Below are 10,878 nucleotides of genomic sequence, written 5' to 3'. Positions count from 1 at the left end.
CCTAGGCCGCCACTAAACCGCCACTCGACCACCCTCTCGATCCAAAAGTAGAGTAGTGATTAGTCAAGTAGAAGTTTCGAGAGAAACCTTTCTCTTTCGAAGCTACCGGAGACCACCGTAGGAAGTTACTCCGTCCGACCACCGACGTACCTTCCGTAGCCGACTACCGCCTAGAAGAACTGTAAGGAAATCCTTACTTACGTCCTAAATACTTACTTCCTATTTACTTACTCAAGTATAAAGTAGGTTATCTTTATTTACGTACTTATCGTTTGTTTAGAAATATTGTATTTCGATCTTTAAGATGATTATGAGTATGTATATATAAGTTGCTTGTATTACTTGTGGTATGTGATAAAGCATAAGTGATTTCACTCCAAAGACGTCCGTACATGTGGTGTTGTGCTTTGAATAAAGCATAAGTGATACACTCCAAAGGCGTCCGTACATGTGGCGTTATGCTATAAGTAGTAATTGAGCATGATGAGTAATATAGAATTGGATGATCTTGTTAGGATGATTCTTGCTTACGTTTGTCCTACACCACGGAGTATATGTATGTAACGTGACACGAAAATCAAGAGAATAGAGACATGGCACCTAGGGTGTGTTAACGAAGATAAAAATGTGTATCCGAGAGAGGAAATATTTTGAAACAACATAATGATCGGTTTTGGATAGCATTATGTGAGTTGTGTGCGTATGTAAAAGAAACGTTTGAAAAGGTTGAACTGTTTTGAAAACCGCAACGTGGCCGGACTTGGTAGCCGTTGTGTGTATGAAAACTCGTAATGTGGCCGGACTTGGTAGCCCATTGCGTGGATTGTGAAAACCACAATGTGGCCGGACGTGGTAGCCCATTGTGTGGTGTGTGTGTTCCAATGGGATCCGGAAAAAACGGAACCATTGTGAGGTTGTGTGCCAATGGGAACCCGGCGCGGCGGAACCATTGTGAGGATACTTGGGAACCCGGCGCGGCGGAACCAAGGTTGGGTGTGTATGCTTGGTTATCCGCGGTACGGAGCCAATGCAAATATTTTTGTGTGCCAATGGGAACCCGGCGCGGTGGAACCATTGTGAGGATACTTGGGAACCCGGCGCGGCGGAACCAAGGTTGGGTGTGTATGCTTGGTTATCCGCGGTACGGAGCCAATGCAAATATTTTTGTGTGCCAATGGGAACCCGGCACGGCGGAACCATTGTGAGGATACTTGGGAACCCGGCGCGGCGGAATGTATGCTTGGTTATCTGCGGTACGGAGCCAATGCAAATATTTTTGTGTGCCAATGGGAACCCGGCGCGGCGGAACCATTGTGAGGATACTTGGGAACCCGGCGCGGCGGAATGTATGCTTGGTTATCTGCGGTACGGAGCCAATGCAAATATTTTTGTGTGCCAATTGGAACCCGGCGCGACGGAACCATTGTGAGGATACTTGGGAACCCGGCGCGGCGAAACCAAGGTTGGGTGTGTATGCTTGGTTATCCGCGGTACGGAGCCAATGCAAATATTTTTGTGTGCCAATGGGAATCCGGCACGGCGGAACCATTGTGAGGATACTTGGGAACCCGGCGCGGCGGAACCAAGGTTGGGTGTGTAGCTTGGTCATCCGCGGTACGGAGCCAATGCAAATATTTTTGTGTGCCAATGGGAACCCGGCGCGGCGGAACCATTGTGAGGATACTTGGGAACCCGTCGCGGCGAAACCAAGGTTGGGTGTGTAGCTTGGCTATCCGCAGTACGGAGCCAATGCAAATGATTTTAAAAGGTTGGGTGTGTAGCTTGGCTATCCGCGGTACGGAGCCAATGCAAATGATCTTTGAAAGACTGTTTTGTAAATGAAATTGTTGACACAGTCTACGATGAGTCACGTAGGAGAAACACGAAACTCTTGGACACCAACGATAGATGATTAATGAATGTGGATGTGTCATTGATTAAAACTGTGTTTATACTTATCATGTGGAAATTGATGTTGTATTATAGTTTTGTTTATAAGTTATGGGGTAGCGGGTATGGAATTACTCTGCTGAGCCTTGTAGCTCACGGTGTTGCCTTTTTGGTGACCCTGACATATTATATGGGTGGCGACGCCGGTATAATGTGTCAGATTTCGTAGATGATCAGGGTAAGCAGTTCACTGTGGAGGCTTTTGGAGCTGAAGAGCTGGCTAGGATGCAGAAGAAGGAGGAGCTGTAGTTAAGAACCTTAGAACCCCCTTCATTTGTGTAAATATTGAACTCTTGTGAGAGTAATTGTTGTAATAAGAGCCAGACTCCATTTGATGTTATCAATAAAATGTCCTTTTAACGTACCCAAAATTCAGGGCGTTACAGATTTTATCAATAAATTGTCTTCTTAACGTACCCAAAATTCGGAGCGTTACATTGTTGTGCAGCCAATATAATAGGGCTCACACCGGATTCAGTTATTTGATCTGAACCTTTAAATTTTTTTTTACCTCATTAAGTAGGTGATTCATGATCCAGCTCCTTTTGTTGTTTTTTTCTTTTCTTTTTTTTTTCCCTAAGAAAAATATACTTGGAGCACATGCTATCTATGTCCCATCCACTTGGTTTCTATATGGGTCGGCTACTCAATAAGACGAAGTAAATAAACATGCTTGCTATGTCGCTCGGCTCATCAACTATTTATCGTTGTACAACTTAACTACTCAATGAGACGAAGAAAATAAACATTTCGAATTGAATAACCGGAGCCGGGAGGGGCCGATATTTCCCGCACATGCTCTAGATTCCCTGCAATGAACTTGGATCAGAGAAAACATTGCAAAGAAGTAAACTACGAGAACAAAGAAGATACTCATGATGCATCTCTACGAAGGATAGCACCTAAATCTGGAATGTTTTTCGTGAATCCCCCTTTGATAGACATGGATAGTACTTCGCCCTTTTTCATATTTTACACATGCATCAAGAGTATAAAATGACTCTATATTCCACTGCATCGCATTTTGTCAAAAAGCTAATCGTGAATTTATCGATTTTTCTCCACTGGGTAATCTTTTTTAGGCACAATACATGAACATCCATTGAAATATTTTTTTCATATTATCTACTTTATATTATTGTTGTAGAGAGAATAATTTTTTAGGCACAATACATGAACATCCATTGAAATATTTTTTTCATATTATCTACTTTATATTATTGTTGTAGAGAGAATAACAAGCAAAACGTTAGGGTGATCTAGTGGTGGAGCTTGGGTTCTAATTTACTTGTGCACGGTAATTAGAGCCACCACGACTTACTAGTGGGGCTGTTGTATCATAGAGGGAAAAGCCATACGGGAATTCTGTTGCATCGGTGGTGGTTCAAGTTTTACCAACTGCAAAGGGTTCAAATCTTCTTAAAGAAAGCGAGATATCCGCGCTTCAATCCACTATATGTAAATTCATTACTTTTGGATAACTGTGGAATATCTGCTATGATTTACTTGATGTAAGTGGATCTGTCATAGAGGAGGCAAATTTGGCTAAAATACCAAATTTGTCTGAATCAAGTAAAATCTTGGTCTGTTCTCGTGATTTGATTATTCGTGTTTATTTTTTGGTGAAGACCACCAACAGACCTATTCGGGCTGGGTCTTGTAGGCGCGGAAGGTCTAAGGAAGCCGACCGGCGGAAACCAATCATGCGTATTGACGGCACGCGAGGCCCACTCCGGCGATTCCTCCTGGCAAGGGATGGTAGAATAGTCCTCCCAGGCTTTCAAAATTTTTGCCACAACTGGAGCTGGGTTCAAAGGGCAGTGCTGGAAAATGAAACTTGCTTGGTTCAACAAACATAATATTCTAGGAAGAAACAAAGTTCATTAAAAGTATCTAGGAACGAACAAAGTTTACAGTTGAAAATTAAAGAAAAGTTCCAAAGAAGACTACAAACAACATAGACATATATCTTGGGATCTACTTGTTTCTCCGGGCTTGGGATTGACTGCGTGAATGACAGAATTATAAGCACACAAACATATGCATCCCCAACCCATGAAGCACATACAAAAGTAGTCGTAGCATTAGTACGACAGTAGAGTAATAAATATTTAGTACATAGATCACACTGAAGGTTTGCCTGATCATTAGCTACACGCCCCAGGATTAGCTGAGATGTGTGTAAACTCGTCCGGACACTTGGTTAGAAAATATAGTACTAATAAGAATGACAACAAGCCACATCAAGGATAAATCAATTCTTAGTTCAGACCAAAAAACAAGAAGCACACCCAACATTTATTTTCTCTTTGGTGATGGAAAACGAGCAACCTGAAGGTACTCAAATGGACATTCAGAGTCAGAAAATCAGCTGAAGCTATGATCCTAGCAGCTCTGGATAAAGAGACCTTATCAGTTGTGGCTATTGCCATTGGTAGCCAAAATTTCCAAGCTCGGCTTCATCGGCTGTCACGACCTGTCTTGCCCATTGCAAATTAAAAAGCAGTAAGAATATATATGCAGCCCAGAGAGTACAATAATATAGCTGAATTTTGATATGTTGAAATGTGTGAGGAGAGATGATTGTGCTTCATTCTCTTTTTCATTCGCACAATATTCTACATTTCAGGGAAAAATACAGAATAAGACATGCAGCCCTGAATCAAATATTAAACATATCATTCGTCAATGTAAGCCTCCCGGAAATTTTCATATGGAGGCAGGATGCCTCTGTTATCTTGCCTGAGAAATGGTCGTCCACCAAAGACCACCCAATTGGCAGTAGTCAAGGTGTTAATAATACCAAGAAGTTAAAATTTCAGTACACCATGTCACATACATGCGAATGCTGTTATACATTTCTTTGGTGTGAATAATCCCGAAGAAACAAAGACTATTCAAGTTTGCTTAGCCAAAATAAGGACACTGAGTTTCGGATAGAAAGGAACTTTAATCATCCACAGTGTATACAAGGTAAAACAAAGAATACTGTTATGTTACCATATTTTGGGTATCATTTGACGTGATACCTAACTAAGCCAACCACGTTATTTAAGCAGGGCCTGTCACCGAGTTTTTTGGGGGCCGAGGTGACTCCTTAAAATGGGGGCCCTTCCACATTTTCAAGAAATAAGATTCCACAGTACACATGTTAACATCAATAAAAATAAAATATGGAAGGCAAAACCACAAAAACTATTTATGATTACAAGAACTCAAAAGTACAAAACTGTAAAAATTACATGTCATTACAAGAACCCAAGAGTAACACTTTTGATACCCAATTGAACATAATAGATTTGGGCCTTTTTTACCCTACCTAGAATAAGGACAAATAATATCAGGGGACCTTAGCTTTTGGCTGTTTTGCAGGTGCCCTAGGCAATGGCCTCTTGGGCCTTGCCCTATGACCATGGCTGCATTTAAGGGGCACCACATAGTAAGAGGGACTGATTCAGGTAAAATATTACCATATCAGACGTGGTACCAACTCGTGGTTAATCTTATATTTGTTGACAAGGAGTAGATCAAAACAGATACTTTCTGAGCAGTAAATAATACACCATCAATAAAGTGAAAGAGTGAGACATTTACCTGGCTGCTAAGACAGCTGCAAATCTTTCCTTACGGTGAAATTCCATTATCTGCTAGTTGATCCATCAAACTTGCATCCCTTTTTAATTCGACAAAGACACTAGCCATAAGATCTTTACGTTCGCTACTCCACTTGGATTCTGGCCACGTTAATGCTTCCCACCATTCAATCTCCCCTTTGATCATTTTTAAATTGCTACTGGAGAATTCAGCGGGAGAAAGAGTTACAAGCATTGGACAATCATAGATGATAATTTTTTCCAACATCGGTGCAATAAATAGTCCGCTGGCAATGCTACCCAATTCCGGTAGGTCAAGAAGCAATATCTTCTTCAAGCGCGGGAGAAACAGACTTGATTCAAAGCTGGATGATTCCGGAGTTACTAAGCTGTTGATCTTGGGGCAGTCTTCAATTGTAAGCTCTTCCAAGTCCATCAGATTAGCAAGCAAGCTTGTCGTGAATATGGTTGTCAAATTGGGACAATTGTGCAAGGCCAAGGACTTCAATTTGGCTAGAAAGCCCTTTCGGATTGGACCTTGCCAGATACTCCTCAAATTCATCATGCAATAAACACCCAAATATTCTAGTGATTCCAGTACCGGTCTCTCGGCAACACCTGAACCACAATAGTGTTCTCCATCCTCACATGGCTCTCTACCATCTATAATGGTCTGAAGCTCATTGCATTCCACTAACAAGCAAAATTTCAGGTCAACCATATTTTCAGTTCCAAATTCAGATAGCTTCTTCACAGTCCAATGACGATCTAAGAAAAAAGCATCGGTACGTTTGAGTGTGTTCTGAATCTCAGTAGGTACGTACTTGCCATTTGCATATTTGAGGTAATTTTTCTGTTTCTCAAACTCTTCTTGCACCGCATGTGGTAGACAAGATATGACACGCTGCTTGTGGAGACCGGCTGTAATTTTGCAATTCGGTACATACTTAATTGCCTCCAACAGCACAATTTCAGGCAAATACAACTTTAGAGTCACCAACCCTCTCAATTCCTGCAGCTCAAGTATAAAATCAGCAACATCGGCAAGCCACTCTTCGTCATCTGGATTCACATCAATGCTTAATTCTTTCAAGGATTCAAGGCGGGTTAAAAACCCCATCGGTATCCTTTTCTTTATTCTTTTACTTTCTCTAAAGCTGTTTCCATAACCATAGAAGGATACTTTGAAGCATTCCAGCTTAGTAAGGTTTCCCATTTCATGGGGCAGATTGATAATCTCAGTTCCTTCAAGATCAAAAACTTGCAGATTTGAGAGTTCCCCAATCTCGGGTGGCAGCTCCATGAGGAGTTCACAGCCTCTCAAAAGGAATTCCTGAAGTGAAACCAACCTTGAAATGGATGGTGGCAAAGACTTTATGCTCGTATACGATAAATCTAGAAATTGAAGCTTAGGCATGCAATCAAAGAAAAGCTGAGGAATTTCCATAAGATCATTGTTATTTTGCAGAAACAATTTAACTAGAACAGCACAGTTTGGTCTCTCTGGTAGTTCGGACAGCTCGTTGTTGTTCAATTTTATCACCTTTGCGTCCCACTCTGCAACCTCTGGTGCTTCTGATAACCCCGAACCCTCTTTCCAAACGTGAAGAGGACATAAATGAGGAATGAAGTGTTTGAATAGAATGTCTCTGGTTTCTCCTCTCATATGAGTATAATTGTAGCCAACTTCCTCTAACAAGAAGGAATCCATAAGATCTCGGAGAACATGTTCTCCTTCTTCTTCTGTTTCTATCAAATCATTACGGATCCAAGAGGATACTAATGATGACATACTGTGCTTTCCACCCTTTGTCATAACTGAAGCACAGTTTCTTATGCAATGTCTAGTGACAGTGCTCTTGTGTTCCCAAACAAACTTCAGTACACGAACCATGACATTTTCACTTGTATCTTCCATTGGAGAAGGGAGCTCAGATGACGATGTTAATTCCTCAAGCGCGAGTTTCCAAACCACCAGATCAGTGACAGATTTTAAGGCCCTTGCAAGTAGAACGATGGCAAGTAAATGGCCGTGACATGCTTCAATCAATTGGAGGGCGATTTCTCGGAAAGAATCAAAATAGTGTACATTTACCCAGAACAACTTCCAAGGCAGCAGATGATCCTCCATCTTGATCTCAAGATCCACTGGCATCGTCTGATAAACGTTACTGCCTGGAGCTGTAAGCACTACAAACCCATCCTCGGGGACTTTGAAGTCACGTAGATCTATCTTCTCATTGCTGGAATGCAGAAACAGTAAGAACTTATAGGGTGTGAGTGGTAGTGAAAGGTCAGTTCCTACAAGTCTATTTATCTCTTGTGCAATGCTGGTTTGGACCTCACGGACATTGTGACATGGCAACACAGTTGCTCTGATGATGGCTCCGAACATGCTTTTAATCTCTGGTAGATCTTCCAAGGCTTTTGTTAGAATCCCTGCATTTGCTATCCCCGCATAGCAAGAAATCCCTATAGCTGAAAGTTTGCCACCCTTAATGCAGCATGTAATCTGGCGAACAGCAGAATCTATTATCCAACGGCGCCGCTCTTCTGCCTCGCATACCAAGGCAAGCGCTTCTTTTAGTCCACTTGTTGAAAGCAGTCTTAAACTTGCATGATAGAGATTCATGTGAAAACCGTACTTATCCAGACAGTATTCAAAGTTGTCAACATCCTTTGCCACTGACTCCAGTTTCTCATGTAAGTGAGTACTAGGAGTCATACTTAACTCCACAATCTCATCCAGTCTTTCACAACTCTGATTTATACTGGTGAAGTTTTTCGATAGCAGAAAAAAGTCAGGCTGTTCTGCTTCTGGTTTCATAGGGTAAGACAAGAGGAGGTGTAATAAGTCCTTCCTACGCCTGCAATCCATGACTCTCTTCCTCAATAGCTCAGCCTTGTGCTTCATTTCTGGAAGTTCATATTGTGGAGCTATCCTATCTGAAACCTCAACAACAAAGTCCAAGTGGAACAAATTTGAACTCGCTATGGGGTCTGTCACACAACTGTGCAGGGATGTTTCGGAGATGACTTTGTGCTCTTTCTCATGGCTGAGAAGGTTCTCTCTTTCGGGACTCTCCATCATGTCGTCCCTATAGTCATGACTATACTCCATTAGGCCATCAAAACTCAAATTCGAATCCATGGTCTCTCAGCCAGTGTCAAATCCCAACTGATATATATTTAAACAAAGCTAAGATTTGTTTGTCATTGATGAATGTTTTTGCCTATTTAAAGGAAACCACAAAAAGATTAATGTGGCTTTGTCCCAGATTATGCCCTTTTGTCATCTCCCTTGGAAACGTTAAGTGCCCGAACTAGCACGACGACCATCACTACCATCTCCAACCACCACCGCTTTCACACGTGTTTCCTAGATTAAACAAGCAGCAGAAAGGCGAATTAGATTCAATTCAAATCATCCCAACCTTATATCACTTTTATAGGTGCCCTAATATTGTTAATAAGGTTAGCGAATAATTTTGTTTCAATTCAACAAGTTGACAGAGTTATAGTAGTCTGTGAACTTCCGAGAAAAATCCACATGGCCTTGAAATTTTGAACACAAAAGCTAGAAGTATACAATAACCTTAATTCCATAATTTCTCAAGATTGGCAAGTATTCTTCAAGTTGGAAAAATCAAACTAAAATTTGCACTGCAAAAAGCTAGCAGCAGCTTGGTTTTGAAATGTTATGCTCCCTCCATTTCAATTTATTTGTCCACTCCTTTTTTACTTTAAGTTCTCCTAAAATGTTTGCCCATTTTGGACATTCAATGGGTTGCAGACAGGAGTGGTGCTACAACCACAAACACATACACACAAATTCCCAAGTGTGGGACCTAGAGTTTGTGGGTCCCACATTTAATGTGAGGGAGTTTGTGCGTGCATGTGTTTGTGATTGTAGAATTATTGAAAATAATGATCATGTTCCCTTGAAAAACTAGTTCCCAAATTGAACAAATAAATTGAGTCTGAAGGAGTAGAATTTATGAAATTCAGTTATTTCTCAACATCATACACAATGGAAATAGATGAACCTCCAGTAAAAATTCTAAAAAACTTCTACCAATCCGTCAAAATTCTAGTCTGTGCAAGATTTAATGCTGTGTTCTGATGGATTTTTGAGAATTTTAGAGTTTGAGTAATGAGTAGAGAGAAATTGAGGTAATGATTGGAGATTAGAGAAACGAGGGGAGAAAGATAGTGAGAAGTGAGAATAATAATTGGAGAGTGGAGAAAGAAATGAGATTAATAATTGAAAGCAGTGTAATGAGTATTTTTCGAGTTGAATTTTTTTTTTTTAAAACCAAACCAAACAAGTTTCATCAAGAGTTCATCAGAATTCCACCCAAACTTCAAGTACTTATTTTTTAACAAGTACTAATTCAAACCCCAAAAACAAGTGCAGAAACCTACCATCGAAATTCTGAGATAAAATAGAAAAGCAAGTATAAAACATTACCAGATAGAAGAAGCTTCAATTCCAGTATCAACAAGAGTTTTCCCCAATTTCTCAGGTCGCTCCTTTCTTCCAACTCTCTCTCTCTCTCTCTCTCTCCCTCCCTCTTGTGTATCTTTAGCTTTCAATTAGCACCGTTCCGGAACGGTGTATTTATTTTTTAAAAAGATAATTTTAAGCTCAAAAAATAATGTGTTTATGTAAATAATTTTTCTATCATAATGAATCTTGTTTGATAGATCTCATTGAGATTTTTAATAGGATGAAAAAAAATTAAAAAATTATTTTTTATTTATATTATTTTTAAATTTAAAAATATAAAATAATTACTTATTTTTTATTTTTTAAGAGCGGTTCTGGAACGGGCCTTAGTCTTTTCTAGGAAGAAAGGAAAAGCAAGAATTGACGTGGAAACTTTGGGGAAAAATCATCCCATGTGCTTGACCGCAAATGCTGAAAACAACTCCTTCGATCTCGCAGTGGTGGGATCAGCTCAATGGGGCTTCCAAACACCTATAAGTTTTCTTGTATATCTTGTTTTTTCTTGGTTCAATGGTTAGGAATGTCCGGTTCAGTTTACGCGCACTTCGACTATTAATCTTTCCGGTCCGGTTAAAAGTAGGTTATTTATGCTAGAATTAGGAGATTTATGCTAGAATTAAGAGATTCATAATAGATTTCTCTTTTGCAACCTAGCCTCAAAAAGCTGTCAAGTCCGGTCCGATTAAAGGTAAGTCATCTATGCTAAAGCTGCCAAGTCCGGTCCGATTAAAGGTAAGTCATCTATGCTAGAACCAGACATTCACAAAAAATTTCTCTCTTGCGATCTGTCCGAGAAGTTGCCAAATTTCGAAGATGTCTGAGTTT

At 40.4% G+C, this 10,878-nt stretch overlaps 1 protein-coding gene across 3 annotated transcripts; it reads right to left on the bottom strand.

Moving 5' to 3' along the window:
* Positions 1–3,811: 3,811 nt before the first annotated feature.
* Positions 3,812–10,143, bottom strand: LOC131307636 (disease resistance protein At4g27190-like). Of its 3 annotated transcripts, none has more exons than XM_058334255.1 (3): positions 10,015–10,143; positions 5,545–8,922; positions 3,812–4,426 (listed from the first exon to the last, which is right to left on the bottom strand). In XM_058334255.1, the coding sequence occupies exon 2, from the start codon at positions 8,692–8,694 to the stop codon at positions 5,575–5,577; it is 3,120 nt and encodes a 1,039-aa protein (XP_058190238.1). In that variant the 5' UTR covers positions 8,695–8,922; positions 10,015–10,143; the 3' UTR covers positions 3,812–4,426; positions 5,545–5,574. The 3 variants fall into 3 exon arrangements, with proteins under 3 accessions (XP_058190238.1, XP_058190240.1, XP_058190239.1); XM_058334257.1 differs by having other exon boundaries at positions 3,812–4,430; positions 5,545–8,906; positions 10,010–10,137; XM_058334256.1 differs by having other exon boundaries at positions 5,545–8,906; positions 10,010–10,137.
* Positions 10,144–10,878: the final 735 nt, after the last annotated feature.

This window comes from Rhododendron vialii, chromosome 11a, assembly GCF_030253575.1.
Source record: "Rhododendron vialii isolate Sample 1 chromosome 11a, ASM3025357v1".
Taxonomy (NCBI): domain Eukaryota; kingdom Viridiplantae; phylum Streptophyta; class Magnoliopsida; order Ericales; family Ericaceae; genus Rhododendron; species Rhododendron vialii.
Note: the sequence above shows the minus strand (reverse complement) of the source record. Positions and strands in the feature narration are given on the sequence as shown.

Coding starts and splice junctions, on each gene's coding strand:
- LOC131307636 (XM_058334255.1), bottom strand. CDS start 8,694: ATGGATTCGAATTTGAGTTTTGATGGCCTAATGGAGTATAGTCATGAC.